The sequence below is a fragment of the Siniperca chuatsi genome, linkage group LG12 (genome assembly GCF_020085105.1).
Source record: "Siniperca chuatsi isolate FFG_IHB_CAS linkage group LG12, ASM2008510v1, whole genome shotgun sequence".
Taxonomy (NCBI): Eukaryota; Metazoa; Chordata; class Actinopteri; order Centrarchiformes; family Sinipercidae; genus Siniperca; species Siniperca chuatsi.
In genome coordinates, this window is record NC_058053.1 from 15,603,024 (window position 1) to 15,629,191 (window position 26,168).

At 40.5% G+C, this 26,168-nt stretch overlaps 1 protein-coding gene across 4 annotated transcripts; it reads right to left on the reverse strand.

The window, feature by feature from the left end:
• Positions 1-261: 261 nt before the first annotated feature.
• Positions 262-23,560, reverse strand: LOC122886058 (disintegrin and metalloproteinase domain-containing protein 23). 4 transcript variants are annotated; one of them, XR_006380247.1, is made up of 27 exons: positions 23,331-23,560; positions 22,445-22,662; positions 21,951-22,027; positions 17,631-17,694; positions 16,596-16,678; positions 16,404-16,467; positions 15,691-15,763; positions 15,068-15,135; positions 14,824-14,889; positions 14,506-14,574; positions 13,262-13,428; positions 12,412-12,496; positions 12,227-12,314; positions 10,735-10,786; positions 9,367-9,466; positions 9,193-9,264; positions 9,020-9,106; positions 8,844-8,924; positions 8,687-8,737; positions 8,501-8,564; positions 8,258-8,363; positions 6,730-6,849; positions 6,380-6,548; positions 5,611-5,722; positions 5,051-5,141; positions 4,142-4,232; positions 2,067-2,091 (listed from the first exon to the last, which is right to left on the reverse strand). XR_006380247.1 is itself a non-coding variant. In XM_044217922.1 (26 exons), exons 1-26 carry the CDS (start codon positions 23,404-23,406, stop codon positions 2,046-2,048), a joined length of 2,349 nt encoding a protein of 782 aa, XP_044073857.1. In that variant the 5' UTR covers positions 23,407-23,560; the 3' UTR covers positions 262-2,045. The 4 variants fall into 4 exon arrangements, 3 of the variants coding, with proteins under 3 accessions (XP_044073857.1, XP_044073858.1, XP_044073859.1); XM_044217922.1 differs by lacking the exon at positions 5,051-5,141 and having other exon boundaries at positions 262-2,091; XM_044217923.1 differs by lacking the exon at positions 4,142-4,232 and having other exon boundaries at positions 262-2,091.
• Positions 23,561-26,168: the final 2,608 nt, after the last annotated feature.

A 26,168-nucleotide genomic window follows, 5' to 3' on the forward strand; every position in this document is an offset into this window, starting at 1 on the left:
ATGATACCCTAATAGGACAAAATGATTCTTGGTAATGCTGACTAAGACCATGAACAATGTGAAGTGCAGTAATAGGCTATATGCAGCGTCCAAATTTAGCCTATATTGTCCACACTAATTCATAAAGTTAAGATGTAACTTTATGTTTGACTTAGCAAAGAATATTAAAGTATCAGTTGCTGTCATTTGTCAAATAGTAGTGAGATAAAATGAGTTCACTGATGATTTGATTTGGCAGGAAAAAACACAGAAACGCTCAGATAAAATTTGTCAGTAATTTATTCATCAGTCCAACTGTACATGATGCAGTGAGAGAGGGACACCAGACGATGAGTAACATGGAGGATTACAACGATGCCAGTGCTATGGCAGCACCTGGAACACACCAACTATCAGCTGGACTGGAAATAATAGCCCTGCAAAAGGAAACTGTTCAGGCCTCAATATGCACAGGCACCATACAGTGTGTTTGTGTACGTGTGTGTGTGCATGTGTGTGATTAAAAATATCAGATGAAAAACACACAAAAATGATTTTCAGTTCCACAAATGTAAAAGGTTGCTCTCTCGCTTTTTCATTGGAAATATTAATTCAGTTCTTTTTTTTTATTTGTCCATTCATAGTTTGAGTATGTTGAAGCGAAGTGAAACGAGACGTGGGAGTGGCCAAATACAAAAGATTAGCTGATTAGCAGAGGTTTCTGTAATTCCATGTCTACATTGATATCATTATTACCCATACTTTTGTGCAATATCTCTTTGCATAGTAAATAAAAGTTAAATGTTTTTGTTGTTGACATGCACCTTTTGTAGCATATTTTTCTTGCAGATTTTGGGGACTCCCATATAGAATTATAAGCCCACTATAGTGGTTGCATGCAGCGTTTCCAGTAGAGCTGAACATGATTTCTACTAAGCGTTTATGAGAGCAAAAGGTTAAGCCAGTATAGTGGGTGTTGATGAGGACTGTTACGTGAGACCTGGCTGGACAGGTGAGCGCCTGCATGGACAGACTTCATGCCCTCAGCAGTAGGAGAGGCACCACTGGCTGCAGACAGAGGGGAAAGTGCTGTGTGTAACAACATCCATATGTTCATGTGATTGGTTCTTTGGCATTTGAGACACTGTTGAAGATACTTCGGGGGGGGATCCTGTGACGTTAATCTGACGTGATATCAGTCTGAATCCCTCTAGAACTGACATGCTTCTCCTCGACACCACAGCTGCTCTGTCCGCTGTCGTGGATCTAACCTTTGACCGCTTCCCCGGACAATCACAGGAGGCTGTGCAGCGTGCGATTACAGTTTTGGCCCAAATCACTATTGCAGTTTTTTTTCAATAACATTGCCAAAAACACCCGCTATACAACATGCTAAGATAAAAAACAAAATCAACTGATGTTCTAGTAAAATATGCTGTTAATTCCAAACCTGAACTCCTTATTTATGTACAATTTTGTGCGTGTGCATTCACTTCATGGTCTGCACTGCCCTTATGGGTCCACACATGCAGCCTCCTTAATCATCTACAGCACCTACATGTGAACTATAGGATCTTTAACCGTCTTTCCACTGGGTTTAGTTTTTAACAAAGTTGTCTCTTGCATTAGATAATTCCGTTGTTTTTTTTCCTCTTTGTATGTTTTTTGCGGTATATTCATAGCTTTCGTAGCCATGCAGAGCCCTGCAGAGAGGGCTCTTCATGCCAGGGGGCCAGCAAGCAGCACGCTTTATGCGGATAATCATGCCAGGTGAGAGAGTGGTGTGGATTCCGCCTGAACGCCTGTGCACTGGCACTAAAGGATGGAAGAGGAGCTCTGTCACTCTAGAGATCAGGGTGGGGAGTGTGGGTTTGTTACATGGGTGAGGTGGAGTTGAAAAGGCTGCATGTCTAATGTCACTACGATGGAATTTGTTAAAATGTCCACTATGTCTTTCAAGTAAATCTAATGCCAAAGATCAGCAGCAATAAGTGCAGTCCAGCTGTCAGGTAGCCAACTAAGGAAGCCTTGGAGGAGTCCATCTGTGATTGCCATCTCTCCTTGGGTTAAATGGCTGAGGCGTTGGGGTCGTATCGCCGTTTCTTCACATTTCTTATGAGGAGACAAGAAACAGGAGTCAGTGTGTGCTATAATCACGTCTGTAACACAGCTAGTGCAACCTGGACAAGCAACCACACTCATCTCTTCAGTTTACAATAGTAGACTTTTATAAGTAAAATGCCATAAACAATCTTTAACTGTTGTTATATTCAAGAGGGTAAAATAAAAATGTTCTTCGTGGCAACTTTTTAATTAAAGGGCTTCAAGATCAAAATGCTGAAGACATTATAGTGAGGAAAGGCTGGTCCATGTTGGCCAGTTCGGCCTTGACTGCAAAGAGGCAGTTAGATGTATTTATATTCACAAACCTTTACGTCCCAAATCATGATGATTGACAGTATGTTAAACATACTGAGGCCAAGCATTAAGAGATCATTTTTATTTAGTAAAAAGGAAGTTTTTATATTTTCTTTTGTGTTACGATTTGTGACACTGAGCATTGGATAGAAGTGACCTAAATTAAAACTTTCACCCAGTTTATTGAGCAAAAGAACAATAAAGTCTACTTTCAAATTAGACTAATAACTGAGCTTTGAAGGTCTATGAATATAAATATCCTCTGTTGCCTTCTTGCAGACAAATGCCAATCGCCTTGGGCGTGCAACATCAGTTTACAAGGTGAAGGAGTGTAGGAGACATGTCTCATTACCAGTTTTGATGGGAAAGACATTAGTTCCACTCATAACATAACCATCTGGGAGGAAAGAACTAACATAAAATATACTCTATAGAGGAGGGAAAGAGGAGACAACCACATAAACAACAACCACAGCAGCAGCAGCAGCAGCAACAATAACTACTACCACAACAGTGGGACAACAATGAATACGACAACAGGAGTGATGCATAACCTCCCCGTACTGTGGCTTGTTGTGGGGCTTCTATCACTCTGTCATGCACCTGTTTCAATAGTAGGCCAGTTGAAGGTGGCACTATTGCTGTGCGTGGTTCATGCAGTGCAATGTGCCGTGTCTGTACCAGGTCTGTGAAGCAGGCAGCAATGGCAGCTGGTGTGGGCGGGTCCAAGAGTCCTGCTCTGCTCTAGGGCGGAGCCTGGCCATCAAGGTGTGTGTGGTCAGCCATGGCACAAAGGCTGCGGCCAACAAAAAGGTCCTGGCTTCTGTCTGTCTGTCTCTCTCTCTGTGTCGCTCTCACCACTCCATTTAAAGTCTCACCCCCAAACAGTAACGGATTGAGAAAAAGATGGAAGTGATGAGAGCACGACAACCCTGGACCAAATCACTCTGGGCTCGGCTCAGCCTTTGTGCAATGAACTGACCTCCTCCAAATTAACAAGTCAACATGCAGAAAAGCTTTATTTCTTATTCTGTTTTTTTTTATATTTCTTTTTTTTTTGGTGACAACCATGATGCTTTGCTACCTGGCATGCTTTGGTGGCTGCAAGATTGTATTTCTCAGTTAGTCTTTAGGCCTATTTAAATTAAGATGTGTAACACCCCAGTTGCTCAAGACAGCAGGCTAATCAGTGGTAAATTGGAACTTATTAAACAATCTATTGTACAATAAAGTACATTTCCTGGCTACACAGATATGTTAGAGGTCTATCTTTGGATTTCAGAGGGGAAATACAATTTAAACTTATCAATACAAACTTTTTTTTAACCATTTAGCTGTTAAAAGTATTCTTCCCCTCTGTTATCAGGTCCTTCACTGAACATGCATGTCAAGCATTGAGCTCTGCCCGTCCAATCAGTTTGAGATTCTGCTACAGATCCACAGACAACGCCCACATGGAGCCCAGTGCCTCTCCAAATCACCCTTTACACATCTATACCCTTGGACATCATCCGCATCCTCTTCTATAAAACAACCAGGACTGCACACTGGATAAAGTTGTGGTTCAGGTACGTGTTAAGCATGTGTTTTCCATGTGCGTCTCAGTGTAAAATGCTTTTATTTTTATGTTTGTGTATCGTCCACCCTGGGGTCCATATTCTGTAGCAGGAGCTCAAACCCTGGTGTCTAGAAGCAGCAGGGATGCTAGAGTAACAGCAGGAGAGGCATGCAGCGTGTTGCTTACTTAAAGCCCCATCCAGTCCCCCCCAGCACTATGGCAGCCACAAGGATGGCTCCGGCGATGGAGCCTATTATTAGATTGGTGGCACTAGGACCTGTAAAGGGTTATGGGGAAAAAGACATGAGTTTCTATACTCACTGTATAAATAACATGTAACTATACAATGACGATTTCACATGGAACAGAAAACATAACCATAAGTATACTATTACAGTAAAATGACTGAATCTGAGAATGTATTTTGCATGCTTTTCAGCCCCCTTTACTGTGTAACATGAAGATAATGAAGTAGAGGCTCTGGGAATTTTTACATTTATCTGGTGTCAGTTGAGGTAGTGATTATCAGTGGTTTGTCTGTTAAGGTTACGCAGAAGACTAGACCCTTGGTATCCATCACTATAAAGGTTTAATTAAACAGAGATTGACAAGTGATGTGTATATGTGGCCTGCAGTATGAGCAGTAGAAAATGTTTTTAGGGGTCCCAGTCACCACACAGCCTACCACTGACTGACAAGCCAGGTCACTAACTGGACACTTCTCAGGACTGTTTTCTATCTAAATGCCCCACATGCCCCAGAAAGGAGAGGATCACAGGAGCAACCACATAACGACTAAGAATAAGAGAAAGAAAAGGGACAAGAAGAAGAGGGAGGATGAAGAAAAAGGCTTGTACTGTAGTAATGGGGAACAACAGGAAGTGGCAGGAGAGGAGGAGGAGGAGGGAATCCATCAATCAATCACACAACACTGAAAACATCCAATCACATGACAATTATATGGTCATCACCAACACACAAGAAAACACAAAGCCACCGGGACGCACACACGGGCTCAGGCCGGCTCACGAGACCGCCCGCACACTGAGGCACCACTATGAGAGGAAGAGCTGTGAAAGGGTTAAAGATGCTTACTCTATTCCCCACCCTGTGCCTCCAAAAATCACCCCCAGGGCCAGAATGGTCCCTGCTACTGCCCCTATCAGCCTGTTAGTGGCCACGCTCACTGTGCAGAGGGAAAAGGAGCATTATTACCACCCTGTCAAAAACAAACAGCAGGCTTCTGCTTCAGAGTCATGGATGAAGTGACACGGTTCCCTCTGTGACACTTTCCACCACCTTAACCACCTCCCCCGTCCCCCCGTGGGCAAAGTATCAGGTGTACAGGTGAACTGTGTGTTCATTTCATCTTCTGAATCAAACTAAACAAATGTAACACAGCTTTTTTATTCTCCTTCAGTCTCCATTTTACATGGAAAGTCTTTACGACTCCTGTACACCTGTGAAATTCAGGTGTAAGAATCTGTGCTGACTCAGATCTAACAGTGTGACCGAGAATGACATTGCAATATTGCAGAACAACATAAACAGTATATCAGGTCAGTGTGAATCGTGGCTAAATTAAATGAGTGCACATAAACATGTGTGTTATTCATTCTATCAGATGCCAGAGGTTGAAAGAGGTGGAAACCGACCCTTGGGTTCTTCGTTCTGAGTGGCCTCAGGCTCTTTAGGCGGGTCAGGCATGCTACAGTCTGTCCCCGCCCAGGTGGTGTCACAGGTGCATGTGGCTTCATTGTTGCACACCTGTACAGATAAGACAGAAATAGATGAGGTGATGAGGGGAACAAAGAGCTGTAAATAAAGGTGCTGACGCACTGGGGTACTTTTTTGGGAACTATCCCCATTGCCGTCTTCACATTTGGCACTTATAGAAGGTTATTGCTCATCCACAGTTATTACAGGCTCCCACATAGACACTTTCCACGGTGTAAAGATGATTGTGCACCATAAAAGGTTGATAAAGATAAAGACACACTTGCGGAAACTGATCAAGATTAATTCTATCACAGCTCTACCCTAAAATGGCATTTTTAGCCAGGTCAGCTTTGTAAAGATGGATATAATTATGCAAACATTTCTACAGGCTGAATTTAATCTAATTGGTTGAATTACACAACAAGGGCTAGATGAACAACAATGGGCTGGAAACAATGGGCCTTTTTCACAGCAGACATTTCGACTTAGTAGGAAATAATAGGAAAATAGTAGGAAAAGCACAGGTGTTACTAATTTCATTACCGATGGCTCTGTTCTATTCAAGTGTGCCACTAAGACATGACAGTGTGACAGTGAGCCGGCAAGCTAAGCTAAGTGATGTCTGTCCCAAGCAAATGCTATTGAGCTTTGCTAGATCACAAAGAGCAAAGCGTAAATTGTGGGTTAGTTTACACAAGGACTCACCCCATGGGCAGAGCACACCTGTCCGTTAGGTCCACTAGGGCAGGTGCTCATGTTGAGTGACTGGATGGGCAGACACTTGCGGTCAAGGCACATCATCGACGGCCCACAGGGAGTCCCATCCTCCACGTAGCCTAAATCAGTCTCATCATCCAAAAGGACGTGGCCACCACTGTTGTGAGGACAGGTTGGAGGGAAGGAAAGGGGGAGAAAGATAAGGAGAGAGGAGAGGCGAGGAGAGGAGGAGGGAATAAAAACTCATACAAGGACGATTAAAGCAAAAGTGACAAGAACTCCTGGCAATAGTTTCCAGGACATGAACAGGTCTTATTATATAGTGCACATGTGTTTACCTGCAGTCTACCACCCTGCCCTGATGGTTGAAGGAGGCTGGGGTAATATCTCCTTTCATTATTCCGATGCGAGGGTTGCGGCCAATGTTGGTACACAAAAGGTAACCACAGAACACATCACTGAAAAAGACAACCGAGAGAAATCTGTGCAGATGCCAATCTTCCACTTAATATACATTTTGACTTGTCGGGTCTTCCCCATCTATCATCACTTTTAAATCCTGTCCTAAGACCCATCTTTTTACAACTGCGTTTGAGTCCTCTTAATTAATATGCTTTAATTTAGTCTGTTACAGTTACTTACTCATTTATTTTCATTTTAATTATTTAATTGTATTTTTAATTTTTATAAATATTTGTTGTTTTTAATTGCGCTCTATAAATAAATTGACTTGACTTGAGTCGCTTCATAGTAAGCCATTCAATTTCTTTTCAGTTTTGGATCGTATTCTAATGTTCAAAAGTGGCCCCAACATGGATGTATTAAAAGAGCTGGAATCGTCGTGCCCTTCAAAAGTCAGCCTTGATGCCAAAACACAATACTGCAACATAAAAACTGTTGCAAAACTGTTGACAGGAAACCTCCAACTGCAAACAAAGTCAGTTATTTCTCTAAAAACTTCTCCAGAGCCTAGAACAGCTATTTTATGTGTGTGACGTCATCACAATACAAAGTCTATGGGCTGACTGCAAGCTCAGGGAAAGAGCAGTGGTGGAAAGTAGTTTATACTTCTTCTCCACTACATTTCAGAGAGAAATATTGTACTTTTCACTTCACTACATTTAATTAAGAGCTATAGTTAAGAGTTACTTTTCAAATTAATATTTTACATACAAAACATATGATTAGTTTATAAAATATGATCCATTGTTACAGATTAAACTACCAAAAGTATTTGAAGTAGTTAAAATTAGATCCACCTTGATCAACGACAACATTAAAGTACCGCTTACATATCAATAATGATCCAATAATAGAATAGTATAACACTGACAGCAGCCACTCTGCATCATGAGTACTGTTATTTTTGATACATTTTGATGATAGTACTTCTGAACTTTTACGGGGATTTTTTTACATGAAATTCTGAATGCAGGACTTTTAGTTGTAATGGAGTATTTTTATACTATGGTATTACTACTTTTACTTGAGTAAATTATTGAAATACTTCTTCCACCACTGGGAAAGAGGCACTAATGTGGAGTAGGCCGCATAACAATAAAGCAAACCTGGAGGAGAAAAAACATTTTTGGCATATGAGCCTGGTGAACAACTGCCATCTTAGGGTACGGTATTCTTAAAATACATTCAATGCTTTTAAGGACAATGTTCCTGTAAATTATTTGCCCTCTGTTGCCCGCTATTGGTTGGCTTCAAAATAACTTTAATCTCCTCCCTTGTCATTAATAAAAGAGAATGAGGAAGAACCAAAGCTCAGCCTCTGTGTAGAAATAGAAAGTAGTGTCATGCTGACATGTATAGAGGAAATACCATAGTTCATTTAATTTGTCTTCCTTTGAAACTCACTGTTTGCTGCACTGGATCCATTTGTCTCCATCCTTCCCACAGTTGCCCTTCTCTGTGCCCTCCGTGTTCAGCTTCTCATAGCAGAACTTCTCCGAGCCGCCAGATTCTGAGGGAAAGAGAGGAGGGGTGATCTGTACAGCACTGACTACCACCAGTCTCTTTTCATACAGAATCTCTGTTATGATGATACTCTGACACTCCACTAATACGAGCTGAGGTGAACCAAAGGAAGATTAATCTTACTTAACCCCCAGATGTATTTACACTGGTTCTCTCTGGTCTTGCACTCTCCATTATAGCAGCGGCCCTTCAGACAGAGAGAATAACATAGTAAATACATCTTCAGACTGCTGCTCTCAAACTGCTATACTGATGCATGACTGCGCCTTTTTGGACCAATACATTTTCTAATGTCATCAGTCTGCATACCTGGTTTACCTGGCAGAGGTAACCGTCTTGTTTATGAAGGTTGGGAGGGCACTGCAAACAGTCACAAACATAAGACTTCTTCGTAACCATGCAAACATGCAAGGAATGAACAGTTTGAAACCAAAAAAAGGAATGAAACAGTGCAACACAAGAACACCTGTCCAGAGTCCCCAGAGCAGGTCTCTGAGATGTCACAGTCGTTCATAGCATAGCGGCAACTGTAACCTCGTGGATAAAACTGGCAAGAAAAGGAGAGAAAGTCCAAATTAAGGTTTCAGAAGTAGAAATTAATATTTAGTGCTGTACAACTTTAAGAAAAGACCAAACTCATACCAGACACGTGTTATTGCAGCATGGGCCATCACTGCAGTGTGCCCCATTGGCGAGGGAACACTTCTTGCAGCATTCTTTGTAGCACTCCTGAAAATAAACAGAGAAAGAGCTTCACCCATCTGAACAACAACGCGACGACAACAAACAGACCTGACTTAGTAAAAGAAACTCACTGCTCTCGCTCCGCAGTCACACTCCTCTCCCACTTCTACAAATCCATTACCGCATTCTGTTGCCTCAAACAGCTGGCAGAAGAAGACAGGAGAGTGTAAAGGATAGAGCAGGCGTGTGCGATTCATGACAGTTGTGACTTGTAAAAGAGAGGGGCAGTGTCGTGAGCATCTAACCTTGGTCGGCCTGTTAAACAGACACGAGCCTCCACCTTTCAGAAGGAACTCCTTGTAGTCTGCAATGCTGCATTTGGAGAATCTCCGTGGGTGTTGGACCCTGAAGAGAGAGAATACCAGGTGATAATTAACCAGAATTGTAAGTGAAGATCAATGAGGATGGAAGCATAGTTCCAAATGCTGTTTTGTGTTTTTTAGCCACCATAAGCAAGACATTAGAGCATTCGCAATATTTGTTCTTCATTTCTGTATTGTGTTATTACACCCTGTGTATTTTTTAAGCTATTTATTACTGACTACTGTTGTTGCTATCTATTAGTGTTACCTGTTTCACAATCTTACCGTCTAAAGCATGAAAGTATGATGGAAACGAGTGAACAGGTGATGAAATGGCCTAGAATGATACATTTTATCTATATACATTTTTTTCAGTACTTCCCAGCAGTACATAACAATAATATTTATTCATTTAATTAATGTAACTTGAACCTGGATAAGCGGCAGAAAATGGATGGATGGATTAACCAATTAAGTTTTTGCTAAACAAATGTTCAATTATGAGGTGAGCTTCCTAGTTGCTGTAGCTAGCAGTAGTGACAGTGTTTGCTTCAAGTCTGATGGTGCTGACTGAAACACCATAAAAAAGGATTAAACAGCTTCCTGCAGCCCAATCCATTGCCGAAAAAATCCCACTTTTACTTACTGAGTGTATAACGTCTCCTGACAGCTTGCAATCTGATACAAAAACCTTTGTAAATGAAATTTAAGACTTTTTAATACCTTCTAAGGCCTTTTGTTAGGAAATTAAATTCAATGCTTTTTAAGACTTTTTAAGACCTGCAGATACCCTGTCAGAATATTATGAGAACAAGGTCAAAGCATTTATTTTTCAGATTAATCTACATTAAAAAATTATAAATAAAAACAAATCAAGATTTATTTTACACAACTGCTATCTGTAATGCATCAAGCAGCCTACGTGCTTTTGGTCTCAGTACTGGTTGAATTGCAATACACTTCCATTAGAGCAAAATAAACACAATTGTTTTATTTCTGGCATTGTAGATGTAGTAAAACCTTGTCCAGTGTTACATGCCCCCGATACAGCAAAGCCGAAGAAATAAGAAACAAAATAACAATGGGAGCAGACAAAAACACGACACGGTTTTGTTGATGAAAGCACACTGACCACATTTATATCTGGTATTAACATTCAATCTGTATCTACCAGGTGTAAATGGTAGCTCTGATAACATCAGACTATATGCTGTAGTAATTGTTCCACTATCCCTCTCTTGTTTGTTTGTTTGTGTGTGTGTGTGTGTGTGTGTGTGTGTGTGTGTGTGTCAGGGGTATATTGGACATTACCCAGTGTCCTCCATTATGCAGCCAGTCCACGTCTCAACACAACTACATTCCTCTGCAAACAGGAAAGAGAGAACAGAAAAAACACAAAAAGAGACAGGGAGAGAGAAAGAGATGAAATAGTGCACAGAAAGAAGACAATTAGAGTACTCAAATAAAATGTTAAAATGATTGTATTTCCGCTTTATCATCTCTAAGAGAATCAGCGTTGATCAGTGGATTTAGCACCTGATTTCCAAAGCTTTCAGCTGAATAACGAAAAAATTCCTTCACTTTATTTTTCACTGACATACAATGTCCTATCAAGCTCGGCCTGTTCTGGGACCATAAAAAGAATCTCTCTGATGGTTGAGCTTGCAGTCTTCAAACATGGCAGCTGTTAGACTCTGACTTTGCCTCATTAAGCACTGTGATAAAAATATGATCTTAAAACGAATGGCATAAATCCTTCTCGAGCATGACTCAATTAAGTCTACTTTTGGACCACTTTTTCCAAGACAATCGGTACATCGCTCCATCTGTCACTCCTTGCACAAATAAGAGTTGACAAGAGACACTTTGGTCCAGTCAAAAGGCAACTTTTTATTTTATAGGCACTATCTGCTGTTTTAAACGCCTAAAGACATTTAAGTGTATAGACCTCAAATCTAAAACAATCCCACTTTTTCAAATGTAATTTACAGAAAAATGTACCATCAGGCCATTATAGTATTTATAGTAGGTTGCTTTTATGTAACTGAGATGTTCAGAACTGTGAGAATTGAAGGGTTGGTTAAACAACATATCCTACTTACGCCTGGAGGTATCTAACAACAGTTTTGATTTATTTGCTGAAGTCACGTCAATACAATGGAGAGTAAATTAATTTCTGATGCTTAAAGCACTGAAAAAAGACATCTGAAAAATTCAAAGGAAACATGCCTTTTAAACAACCATGTGTCTGATTAATCAGGTCAAACCACAAACCTCTCTGCGGACAGTTTTACCGACAACTATTTTCTACCAAACATAAAAAATTTGGGAAAAACAACAGCAGAAGTCTCAGTGCATATCTCAAAACCTCAGCAAATTACATTACATTCGTTTGGCAGACACTTCTGTAGTAACCAAAGTAACTTAAAATAAGTGCATTCAACTTCGATTGCATCCATCCCAAACAAACAACTGAACAACAAAGTGTGTATACAGTTGTTGTTGTTTTTTAATGAGACAGAAGTGCTAGCAAAGGTTGCTGAGGTGGGTTTTCAACCTGGGCAGTGAATCTGCTGTCCTCACTTTAGTGGGGGTATAAAGAGAGAAGAGCCTTAATCGAGATGAGTGACCACAGGGTCCTCAATAAAACTGAATGCATGGCTAAATACAACAAGGGGTAAATGGAAAAATATTTTTTTTTTGTGATTTGACTGATCTGAACGTTGAGATTTTGGCTCTGAATAGCCTGCCCCTCCTTAGTTCACTTAAACTAGCTGTGCGATAACGTGTGTTTCATGTATACTTCTCTTGGATGCCGGGTCCCACTGCATGCCCAGGTTCTGAGCCAGGCTCTGGGATAGAGACCCTGCCATGGACAAGCTGGTGCCGTACTGTGGACACAGCAGAGACCAGGGATTATTCACCTGCATTTACACACTTTGCGATACATGTACAGAGTGATGCTAGAAGTTAGACAGCAAATCTGACCTCATTGACCCCTACTCCACGGCTCACAGAACACATGCCTCCAAAGTATGCTGCGCTGCTTCTGCGGTAGTGGAAGGTCACATTTCTACAAGAATGATGGAAGACAAAGAGGCAGACATGAACAACAGACAAAAGATAAAAACATCACTGAGGGCTAGATGAGTCAAAAAGTGAGCCTGACCCATTACTTGACGTAAATATTCACTCCTGAAGACGCTGTTTTAAATACAGGCAGCTGCAGCTTTATTGTACATTGCGTGCAGATGTGATGAGAGCACCATGAGATTACAAAGACATACAGAGAGAAGGTCAAAGCATGGATCAGGCTGCATAAAAATGATGTCAAACTAAGATCTTGGTTAGTTATTTTATGCGGCAGCTATCTGTGTTGTATTCAGTCAACACACTTTGGGGCTCAATTGCAGATTAAGGTTCATATTTTTATTGACTTCAGGCCATGATTATGTGGTACAGAGTACAAAAACATACAGCACAATAATGACAAATCAATGGCACCCAGTAGCAATGAAGTGCAACCAAATTGAAAACTTCTTCTAGAAGGCCCCTAATTTACATATAACGTTTGGGTTATGCGACTGTAATGATAAAAAAACAAAAAACTTAGACGGACAGGATTTGACAAGGACTTTTCCATATTACTCATTATGCTTGATTTTTTTTATATTCCAACAACATACACGTCCTTCAGTGAAAAATCAGACAAATTCAAGTGAATACCTAAATATTGCAAATAAAGCTTAAATCCTTAAAAATGAAAGATTTTCCATATTAATAAAGGAGATGCACCAAAGGACGATGGAAACAGATTTTGTTTAAATAAAGAACTTACGAGATGAGGTGCACAGCATCGGCATGGTGCTTGATGCTCTGTTGCCGGTACTTGGAGAAATCCCGCAGCATTTCCAGAGGCTTCACGCTGATGGGGATATGATCCTTGTCTGTCCAGATTTCCACAGCAATGAGCACCACACGTGTATGTAGTTGCTCTTTGAAGATCTGCCATTGAAGCGCGCAGTGAATGGGAGGAATAAAGAAAGAGAGTGCGAGAGGCAGAGAGAGAGACAGAAGCAACAGCACAGGGAGAGGAGAACAACACTGGGTGTGAATTTGAATCTGTACTGTCTGAGGAGGATGGATGAGGGGATGCGGCACACTGGGAAAAAGGAGGAACAATGGAGTGTTAATGCACATGACGAGAACACAGAGAAAACACCAGCACAATGCAATAAGGACTAACAATAAGACAATCATGGGGCCGACTCAGGGTTAGAGAGATGTACTCCATTATGACACATGAGGAGATCTTCAGCTGTGCCATACTGAATAATATATCAGTTGGCGCACACTGTAAGGACAGGAAGTTACCATTGTCTCAGTGCCTCTGTGTTGTACTTACTGCACTTATGCTACATATAAGCTAACTTATAATGGGTGAAATGTTATATTATGCTGTACTCAGCCTTCAAACAACAAGAATAAGAGTCTACAGCCATACTAGCGGCTCTGTAAAGCTGTATATAACCACAGCACGTTAGCATTTTTTTAGCTAAATGCTCACACCAGCATGCTAACATGCTCATAGTCACGATAACAATGCAAACACGCTGACGTTTAGCAGGTCATATGGTATAATGTTTACTATGTTAACCATCTTAGTTTAGTATGTTAGCATGCTAAAATTTACTACTTCACACTAAACAAACCAAACAAACTCAAATTGTTCACTTGTTGCTGCTGGTGGTGCTAGAGGAAAAATCAGTCATTGGGATGAATGCACTGGGGAAAATGAATGTCTGTACCAAAATTTGTGTCAAACCATCTTGATGTAGATATATTTTACTGGACAAGTGGGAAATTTGCCACCTGCTGGTGGCGTTAGATGAAAAGTCAGAGGATCACCAAAGTCATTAGGATTCATCTTCTGGGTACCATGACCAACACTGCCTTTCCCTGAGCCAGGCCGCTAGAGTGGCTAATAAAAAACAACTCATTGTATGCATGTAAATTCTGAAATGGATTTATATAAATGATACACTACACATTGCTCCAAGGGTAGCTAAAGAGTTTACTCACAGCATCCACAAGATTCACCACTGACTTGGCAAAATTCCTTGTGTGCTGCTTGGTCTTGTGTCGTTTATACTGCAGGAACAAAGAAAAAGAACAAAGGCAAAGATAAATAAGCTGGATTGATTTGATGGCGCTCACTCAATGTAGCATGCTACATTCAGTGACAGTGCTCCCTCTTGTGGAGAAAAAGCAGAGTAGGTCTGAAATGTTAATGAGTTTTGCGATATATATATATTCAGATTTAGTTATACAGTATGAAAAGATGGAAGAAAGTGAAAGCAGACACTTATCGTTGTTGTTGCTTTCAATGAGAACACATACCAGACTGTGGTCACTGACAATCATGATCTCCAAATACTTCATCTCCTCAAATACACTGCGAGGCATCTGCAAAATAAAAATCATCAGCTATTATCGTGTTGAGTATACGTACTTATATAATGGTATATTTTGAAGACTTGACCATGTACACTATTGCACAGTAAACTCATTCTATAACAGTTCAAGGGTGGGTGAACTAAAGTTTGTTGCATTACTTCAGAGGGAGGTGAGATCAGAGACTTACTGCTCGCTTTTTCCTGCGCTTCAGCCAGGACAAGTCATCCAGCTCTGAGAAAAGCTGCTCCTCCTCAACTGCGAACACACACAAGGAACAAGTGACACTTCAACACACATATTAAGTATTTACAACTGGGTATGCCTGGGTCCCGGACCACAGAGATGTGATTTTCTTTTTCTTTTTTTTACCTGAATATCCAAAATTTCCCAGAATTTCCCATGAAGTACTGTGTTAAAGTATGTATGCTTGACTAGAGTAGAGAAATTAATCTTGGCAAAATAGTAGAAGAGGGAGCAACACAACATTTCATACTTTATGACAATAAAGTAAATGCCACATGGTCCATTTGACAACATCAATTTCTAACACTGTACAATTTATTCCAGTTAATTCCTCAGGTGTTTTCACTTTCTGACTAATCAAAACTACATATTATAAGATGTTAATCTGTAGCGGCCATTAAAATGGTGTTTTCTTGACCACTGACAGATTTAAGCTCCATTGCTACAATGGTGGTGAACATACGGGAAGGTAATGTCAGGGTCAAGAGAGGTGTGGTGATAGTCAGAGGTGGAGGACTGATGGATGAGGTTATGTAAGTTGATGGAAACACATACAGAAACACTTACCCTCTTCCTCTGAATCGTTGTTCCAGTTAAGGGATGCTGTTCTTCTTAGTTTGTGAGGCCTTGCAGCTGTATCCTGCAGGGGTGAGGAAAACAAGTGTTAAAACACTGAACAGGAATTGGGACTCTCATGTTTGTCCGCTTAATATGAAGCTACCGGCAGCAGCAGATTATCTTAGCTTAATACAAAGACCAGAAACGGGGAAATAGCTAGCCTGACTCTGTCCAAAGTTAACAAAATCCTCCTACCAGCAATTCTGAAGCTCATTGTATTTTTAAAAAAACAATTAAAAAAATACAAGGCTTAACATGTCTAATATAGCTTAACAAACTGTAATTAGTATGATCAGTATAAATAGAAATTAAATTCACAAAAAAATACAGAATGTTTGTTCATTACTACTTAAAATAATAGTATATATTCAGTTATAAAATCAAGTAAACCTTTAAACAATGTCCAAATTGAGTATACTAGAACATAAGATAATGTAATCAATTACATGTTCACTTTGGCCAGAAAATGCTTCACTATCTCATTGCCTTCCTTTAAAAACAGGAATGTCCTTGGAGTGATTAGGATATCCTCAACTGAAACTGTAAACAGCAGTAACAGCAGAGGATGTTGTGCATGTGTGGTGGAGGTGAAGCTACACAAGTAGCGGGGCAAAACTTGTGTGTGATACGTATTTTGGTTCTCTGTGACAGGAATAACTTACGATTGAATGAGTCTGTTGTAAGGGCTCAATTAGATACATATAGAGTCCATCGTCAAACATCCCGCTGCCAGGCAGAGAGAGAAGAAAAGGGAGAGAAGGCAGTCGATACTGAGTCAATAGGAGCAGAGATGAGTGTATCCAGAGATATTCTGAACACGGCGAGGATTACACACAACTCTGTTGTTCACTTACTGCAACCCGTTGCAGGTAGATAAGGCCACATGGGAGTTATCGTTCCCTCTCACCTGGCCGTGGTAGTAACAGTGCTCACCGCCCTGAGGGAAAAAGACACAGTGCTAATGCAACATCACAGCAAACCCCAGCCATAACTAAAGCAAAATTACTGGCAACAGAACACACAAAACTGTGTATACATTGAATGTGTAATTTTTTTTAACTTAATTATCATGTGTTAGCATTTCCTAACATCTCAGAGGAGGTAACAGCTTGTCTCACAGTGGGTATATGCTTGTTGAGATGTGCAGTTAATACATAGCAAGGTGGGTCCTGGCACTATCTGTGACTCAGCTGTCAGATCTAAGGTGAGCAGAGGACACCCCCCCCCTCTTTCTCTGTCTCTCTCGCTCTCACTTCACCCATCCTACGCTGCACTGATACTGCAGAGGGCTTTCTCTCCCTAGTCACGTGACCAGAGCTCCAGCAGGAGGCTGCAGGAGAGCAAAACCCTGCTGATTCAGCTACAGTATGCCCAGCCCAGCCCTCTGCCTGAATCAGCAGCAGCAGCAGCAGCAGCAGCAGCAGCAGAAACCATCTTTAATTCCTAACCTGTTTCCTTCCCCCTCACTCTAAAAATCATATACTATCACATTTTTATCTACCTATGCAAGTCTATCTATCTATCTATCTATCTATCTATCTATCTATCTATCTATCTATCTATCTATGTATGTATGTATGTATGTATGTATGTATGTATGTATGTATGTATGTATGTCCTGGACATTTTGTTCCTTTTCTTAGTCTGCAAAGAAGATGCTAAAGAACTGATTTACAGGAAATCAACCCTCACATCTGTTCTCTTGCCTATTTCCTAAAGTTGAGACAAAACATATTTGTGTCTTTTACTTCACTGACAATGTGCATGACTGTACAAAACAAAAACAGCAGGACACATTGTACCAGCTGAAGGAAACACAGAACCAGACTCCCGCAAAACAAGAAAGATGTGTATTGTAACATCTTAGTCACAACTAGAGAAGACGTTACCTTTGACAGAACAGGTTTGCCTCCCTCATAGTGGATCTCAACATAATCTGAAGACAGCAAGTCACTGTAAAAAACAGAGATTGCAGTTGGTCAGGATGGAAGGATGTGATGCAACAATAAAAACAACAAGAATCTGTCTGTCTTTGCTTTCTCTGACTCACATATTGTGGTTTTACACAAGCGATGAGTACTGCTTTGGTTGGCGTTTAAACAAGGACACTAATCACCACTGTGCCTGGATTAGCCTGCACAAACACTCCCATGGCATCTCAGAAGCGCAGCAGGAAAACATATGATGCATTTACTCCTGAGGATAATTAATCATCACAGGCAGAGGCTGCAAAAACAAAACTGCATTTGGTAAAATAAAAAAAAACTTTCAAAATCATGTAAATAATACAGTCATAACAATAAAAGTAGTGCAAAGTGGCCTTAAGTTATCAACGTGACACAGAATATCTAAAACAATCATCCATTTCATATGAGTGGTTCTTCCTCAAATCTCCTAAAATTAGATCACTGGGTTGAGAAACAATACACATAACAGGAACAGAAACAAGTAACTTTGTCTAAAACCTGCCAAAGAAGCCTAACGTGATAAATGATTGTGAGCCTTGGCTTCACCTTGAACACAACGGTCCTCCCGGCTGTTCCCGCTATCTGAGTCAGCGTCCCTCACGATTACACACACTCAATCTGTTAGCTGACAGCTGACTTCAAGAGACTGCAATTTCTGCCACAATGCCGCTTTTTTCCTGAGTAACCTTGCAAATCAAAAACGTCAAAAACATGTAGTAGCGTCACAGCACAAAAAATGGAAGGAAGGATGGATCTGTTGTGACATTTTTGAGTGATGCTCAGCGGCATGTGAGCAGGAAGTGCACCATTAAGAGAGGAGAGTCGAGGCATGTGTGGCGTCTGTGAGAGATTCCTGAGTGAGGGGATATTTATAGCTTGACAGATAAGGCAGGGCGAGGAGAGTGGGGCCACATTGGAGTGTATTGGTGTTTTGTATGAGTGTTTGTGTGTGAGTGGCGGGCAGCATTGCAGAGCGTGGAGGAGTAAGGCACTGGAATGTATCAACCTGTGTGTGTGTGTGTTTAAATCTCTTTGAAAGCTGTGAAAGTGTGTAAAAACCATGAGAAGGGAGTCCTGCCCTGAGGTCTCTCAGTCCACAGGAGACCGAGTGCCACAATGCAGCAGCAGCAGCAACAGAGGGAAGCGAGACAGAGGCGAGGCAGAGACGGAGGACCAAAAAACTGCAGGAGGTTCTTGCGTCTGGCGCCAGATCAAATGCAGCTCTGAATCCTGTAGCGACACATGGCGTTGTCATGACTGTTCATACCTCTAACACATGGACATATTCTGCTCTGAGTCTAAATAAATGGTGATGCTCTGAAGAAGGGTCTGCAGCACTAAAGATGTTCACTCATTCACATTTCAATTTCTCTCATTATATGATTCATATAAACTGAAAAAACATCTTTTCAGTGGTGAAAAACTACTTCCTTGCTTTGCAGTCCAAGGTACAGAAAGAGGTGAGCAGATAAAGTAGCACCCATTGGCAGGTTGCAGACCGATCTATATTTAGATCAGTACTGTCGCAGCTACAACACCAAGCAGAATTCAAACCCCTTTTCTCACACACACAAAAAAAGGCACACACCGAAGTTAGCTCATGTATCTCACAGATAACCTACAGAAGAAGCAAACAGCTGAGAATCAAGGTCACACTTTCAAGCTGCTGCTGTAAAGAGTTGCTGTTGTATTATGTGGCGATTCCTGAACGTCTTGATAACATACAGGACGACATCTGTTTAACATGATGTCCTAGTGTCTGTCAGTCTTCTGTGAAATTGTGTGAGCTGGGAATGACAGGACGAGACGTGTGTGTTCAATTCCTCCTGCATCTGTCTGTATGCTACTTAACATAACTACAAACAATATGTGTACACACATACACATAAGAAGTGTCACACAATATTTCACCTCTGCTTATTTTCATTTCCACAGAACCTCACTGAATATATTCAATTTAGAACAGAATGAAGAAAGACGGAAACATTGAAGATATCATGACTGTACTGTTGGCCTTCCTGATACGTGAGCATCAACTCTTCAGTAAACATAGTCAGATATGTGGTCTACTAATAACACAGAGCTCAATAGCAAATTAATCATTTCTGGAGTCTCTCCTATAGTATCTGACCTAAGACACATACTACTGCTGAAATCTTCAGTTTGTAGGTTTCTACAGTGGCACTGAAATGATGCTCAAACTACTACAAAGATGGCAGATCATCCACAGTTATTTCACTTCATTACTGTGTGTCAATAGCTATCAAACTAAATAAAAATGTCCTCAACCCACCTGGTAAAGCTTTCCATGATTCGTTCTTTGCATGAAATGACGCTCTAAAGTAGCATTGGTTAGTGGTGTTTTTGCGATATAAAAGTAAATTCACAATAACCTAGGTTTATAACACTGCTCTGTTTTGTTTTTGCATTGTTAAACAGAAAAGCAGCAGGCTGCTAACCAGAGACTGAATGCCAGCACACAGACTAAATACACAACCTTGAATATGTGTGAGTCTTAACATCTAACAGCGCTCAGCCATGCAGACAAAAATAGATAAAATTACAATATTTTATTACAGAATCCAGTTTTAAATCCCATTAAGGGACCTGAAATTCAATCAGAATTTTAAAGTCTTTGTACATGTGCACATTAAGCTTTCACATATGTAGACCAGCTACTTTGTGAAGGGAGTAAATCAATATCATTGAGTGTCCGGAGTCTCTGAATGGGACAGTGATCACAGACCAATGGATAACTATCCCTCTGCTCATTTTGATACAAACCAATTAAACCTCACTAAAGATAGAGACTTCGTTTTTTTTTTTGTCTTTTTGTAAAACAGTTTGTCTTTGTCTGTAGTCTGGCAGCTGAGCTAAGATTGCTCTCAGCACTTGGGGGATTCTGGAAACCAGCGCGCTGACCTATTCAATTACAGTTTCCCTGATTACATTATATTCGACTGACGCTGCATTAATCACTGATCTGACATATCATTTACAAACAGTCATCTACAGACGAGAATCACAAGTGTTGTCATTTTAGGCTTCAGCTATGACACATATTGCTTGCTCATAGAGTCAGTATCTTGCCGAGATAAGGCCGTTTCTGGTAGACCGGATTTCCACTGTCGCATATGAGGGCTTTGATAGTCACAGTCATGGTCAAACAACTTCACGATGTTTCAATTAAATTCATCTTTGTTCAGCACATACTCAACAACACATAGTCCATGAATGAGTACAATAGTATAACATTTGTTGGTCTCACACTGGTTTTGATCATATTTGGGATATGATATTAACTTGGAACAAAGAGCAATCAGGTTATTTATCTCTCTTTATACATGACTCTAACATTATCAAGGCTTCTGATTGTCTCCTGAATGATGCACAGGTATCACAGGGATCAGAGTTTTACTTACTGATCTTACTGTGTTTTTGTGTCTTTCTCCAATCCAATGTTTATTTTAATTCTGTTCTTGTTAAACTTTTCTTACAAAATACAGCTTAATGTGCACATTTAGCTAGCATTATGCCTATATTTAAATGAGTAAAACTAAATAGCCCTGCATTAAAAAATAAAACCCTAAATCACAGCTTTCCTTTGATGATTTCCTGCAATTTGTTTGTACAGTATGCTAAAGTATTTTCTATAATATCCATAGAGAGAGTGTCAGTGTGGATCTGTTGTGGCAGGAATGTTTGAACAAGGTTTACACAGCTTCTATTTAACACCAGGATCAATAAATATACTGACTTTCTGCAATTATCAACCATCTGCACATTACTGTCAACATAACCTTGACAGCAGATACTGTTGTGAGAGACAAACAAATCACTCTCACATGAAGTTCAACTGCAAGTCTAGAAGTTTGATATGATTTCCCGTAAACGTGGCTATTGTGACTCTATGGGTCGTGCTAACTTTGTACTTTCCACCTCCATTATAAAGATTTGGGGAAACGAGATATACAAAATAATGAATATTTTGGCAAGCTGCAAGAGCCTCCAACAGCTTTCCAAACAATCATAATTTTTACATGAGTCATTCCAAAATCCTGTCTCTGACTCTGACTGAAAGTAAACACAGAAAGTAGCTTCCTGTAACAGCCATTACGGCTAACTGCATATGGATCTACATCTGGAGTTTTCCTTTAATGACCACAGTGGCTAAATATGTATAAAATCATTTGTTTTAGCTCAAATGAATTACTGTAGTTACATGAGATGAGAGAGACTTACTTGTTCAATGCTAGATCCAGAACAAATCTGGAGCCAAATGCCTCCAACTGGAAACTGGCTTGGGCGAGGTGGACTGCCTGTAAGGGAGAGAAGAGTAGTCACTGCAGATGATAGCAAGGGGAAGATATATTAAAAATCCTCTAGAGCCCACTTTCAACATCATCTACAGCACAGTGCACAAATAACAGATGTGGTGGATAAATGGCAGATGGTAATGTACAGCGGGTATAGTGGAAGAAAGGCTTCCTTCGGAATGGCATCATTCCAGCTAAAATCCTATCTGTTAATGTGCTGGGTATCTTTGCTTTGTCTGACACTGTGCAGTAAAATGACATTAAAGACAGGGTTATGGTTTAACACAAGCCATAATATAGACATCAAACTTCCAAGCATTGACCACACAGCATGCTAGTAAGTCTCCAAACGCTCCTGCTATTGATCACCACGTCCCAGTATCAACCTCCCTCATCCATCCCTTCTCGATGCTGGCTTACCTGGCCCTCTGTGGCTTGGTTCTTGGCCCGGGTGTCCAGGTCATGGTAGGTACTCTCCGAGTCCTCGTTTAGGTAGTAGATCAACCGTGAGGGGTAGGTGATCACATGCTCTACTGCATGGTGTGTACTGTTGTCTGTGGCAGGTGCTGCAGTCGCCTGTTGCTTCAGCAGTGCTGGCACTGCATCCCTCTCAACCTTGTCCCCTACTCCTTGAGAAACTGCAAGAGAATTCCCACAGCACAGACATGAAAATCCTGACTGGTCCACACGCAAACACACACACAGCTGTCATCCTTTATTGATGAAACACATTGCTAATACTGAGGCAAGTGGCCACGGCTTCATTGCAATTCTTCAGGACACGGTTCAGTAAGATTGGTTACATGCCATAGTATGCTGACAGCTACATATGGCAGTTAAGCTGATTTAGGATACAGAATATAAATTGCTTCATTTAATCGAGAGGTACTTTTGATATGCTTATTGCCAAAGTGAAAAACTCTGCACCAGACAGATAAATGCAGTGTGTATTATGCAATACTATTCCAAACAGCCTCAGACAACGACAGCACATAATATCATGCACATGAGTGAAAAGAGTCCCAATGACTATTAATTCACATGTGGTAATCATACATAATACAGAGCAAAAAATGTTATAAACTGAACAAAAGATGCTGAGATGCTGTGGTCTGCCTCATGCACCATCACGCTGAAGACGCCGCATATTAAATGAAATAATCCCCTATCTTTTTGGGGGGTGGCGCGATGCTGTGCACCTGCAGTACATCGTCAGATATTATTTTAGCCAAACACAGAAAGTGAAAGGTGTATTTAATTAGCTGAAAGTGCCAAAAAATAGCCAGCAGGCGATTGCAATACGTACCGGATGACGCGAGTGATGGATGAAGCCAAGGCGAAAGGATGCTGACGAGCAAAGTGGCCAGAAATATCAAATGCATGATTCATATTTGATAACTGAAATATCTCAATATCAACACATCAACGCAGTGAACAGCTTGCGGCCCATCGTGGCGTGCCGTGCAGGGGGGGCTTTCTTCATGGATCCAGGAGGCACCGGGCTGCTGCTGCAGTAGCGACTGAGGAGGAGGAGGAGGAGGAGGAGGAGGAAGGGAGGGGGGAGCAGAAAGAAGGCGGTGGCCAGGCAGCTACTGGAAGGCAACGGGCAGACTCCTCCTCGATGAGCACAAACGTATCCTTCCTCCCTCCTGGACCACAGGAAGCCCGTGCAGGTGACTTCAAAGGCATGGCTGGAAGATCACATCAACCAGAAACAGACCGGAAATGACCCGGTGACACTGACACTGATGGTCACACACGAGTAAAATAAAAGTATTAATTCAGCACAGACACTGGGATTTTTTGTTATGATTATAAGCAAACGCACGAAAATATATATAAACATATATAAAAAACATTCAACCAAATTGTATGACTTAATGTTTTAGTTATTGTAGTAATATATAACAAAATACATAACAAATAATAAATATAAATATGTTTTAGGATAGGGTATAAGGATTTAGCTACTTCGTTTATTCTCGTGGTTATAACTGGTCTGCCCCTCAGTGGTAGAAAAACTACTGAGATCTAATAGCAATACCACATTGTAAAAATATTCCATTTTAAGATATTATTCCAAGTACTGCATTTTTTTATTACAGTGTTACAATGCAAAGACAGCACAAAAACAGACAGAAAGTCAAAAGTAACCAAATTTTTGCCTACTTTTCTAACTGATACATAAATGGGTAAGCAGCATTTTAATGATTTAGCTGGTTAAAGCAAAGTTAACTACTTTATTTACTGTTGTTGGGTGGTTTAACCTATACCAGTGTATCATATTGTAGATGATCATATGTTTTGTATGTAAAATCTTGATATTCAAAGTAACTAGTAACTACTAGATGTCAAATAAATGTAGTGGAGTAAAAAGTACATTATCCCCCTCTAAAATGTCATGAAGCAGAAGTAGATCTGCTTCATGACATTTCTTGAAATCTTTTTAATAATTAATAATTACTGCAACTCTACAACATTTTATAGTCCTATATGTTTTGATAGAAAAACAGACCACAGTAGCAAAGTGCTGTACTCACTGTAGGGATCAGGAAAGTATATTGATTTTTCCAATAGGCTTTTTGACTTGTCATAGTAGGGAAAGTACAGGTGTTACTAACAACATTAACGATGGCTCTGTTCCATTCAAGTGTCCCAGTAAGCCGTGACAGTGTGACAGTGAGCCAGCAGGCACAATACCAGCACCCTGAAACTGAAGCAGCTAAATGGAATTTAGCCATCATTAATTTTATTATTCGCACCTGTGATTTTCCTACTGTGCCATGTCAAAATGTCTTCCATTAAAAAGGTCTATATAGTACATCAGGCCAATTTTGACCTACTGACCATAATCTTATAGGTCTAGTCATCCACCTCAGAAATGTATGAAGGAGATCTCTCACAAATCACAGCTACATAAAAGCTGAACTAATTCTACATCTACATTTTTCTTGTCACATTTTATTTATATAATGCATATAAAGTCACATTTGTTTCCTCAAGTTATTCTGCTTTAAAAGGCCAACTCCGTCCCAGAGTTTCTCCTATCATTGTAACGGTAAGGTAAGCTCAACCCATCAAAAAAGTTTTCATTAATCCTATATGTATATGGGTTAATTGTTGTATGTAGGATTTTAGTGACAGAATGCCTTAAATGATTTTATATTGGCTGTTCTGCACTGACAGAACACATTTGTAAAGGTAACACTGGATGGAGCTTTCCCCACAGCAAACATTTTTGACTGGTCAAACACAATGATGTACACAATGTTAACTAATGATCTTAGTAATGACTGCATTGCATTTACAGTGCTTGCTATTGTGAATGTTAAAGTCATGGTTAATGTTATAAGTTGCACCTGTGATTTTCCTGCCATTACAAGTCAAATTGTCTGCTGTGAAAAAGGTCTATCCACTTAACTTGGCATGAGATATTTAGTCAGTCTCAGCAGTATGGACTCTTGACACCATTATTCCAAAAACACTGGCATCAGTGGTGACCCATAAAAACGTGATTCAAACTTTAGGTACCATGTATGTTATCTCTTCCACATGGGTAGAAAGTGTTTTAGTGCCACAGTTGAGCCACTAAATGTAAAATGCTATGAGTGATTCGTGGATCTGAACCCTGCTTGTTAAGACAGTACGTGAGGAAAAGCATGAATGCTGGTGTTCAAGTAATGATGATTGCTCCATTAAGTTTCCTTAGTCCTCCAAGTGAGGACACTTAGTGTGCTCTCTCCAGTTAGTCTCTTTTTGAGATATCCGCAAGGAAGACTGTGTGACATGGGCCGTGGACTATAATCAGTGCATGGCATGACTTGTAGGTTTGATTGTCTACACAGATTACACACACACGCGGCTATTGGAGGATGAGACAGCTCCCCCCTCAGGGCTGAACTGTCCACAGAGGGATGAGATGGTCATTTTGGGTCGCTGGAGATCAAGACAACTGAGACGAGGCGGTCAGGCGATCTGATAAAAATGAAAAGGGAGGGATGAGTAAGCAGCAGAGTCCACATGAACGGTCCAAGTCTTTGTTAGTTCATCCTGCATCAGTTTGGGGAAAGTTGCTGTTAAATTTGACTCGTTTAATAGCAACTAATTTCTCTTCTACAAAGGTCAGCTGATTAAAACTTCTGTA

Coding starts and splice junctions, on each gene's coding strand:
- LOC122886058 (XM_044217922.1), bottom strand. CDS start 23,406: ATGCATTTGATATTTCTGGCCACTTTGCTCGTCAGCATCCTTTCGCCT. Junction 15,136..15,690: donor CAACGATTCAGAGGAAGAGG/GTAAGTGTTTCT, acceptor GTGTGTTCGCAG/TTGAGGAGGAGCAGCTTTTC. Junction 2,092..4,141: donor GGGACTGGATGGGGCTTTAA/GTAAGCAACACG, acceptor TCTCCTCATAAG/AAATGTGAAGAAACGGCGAT.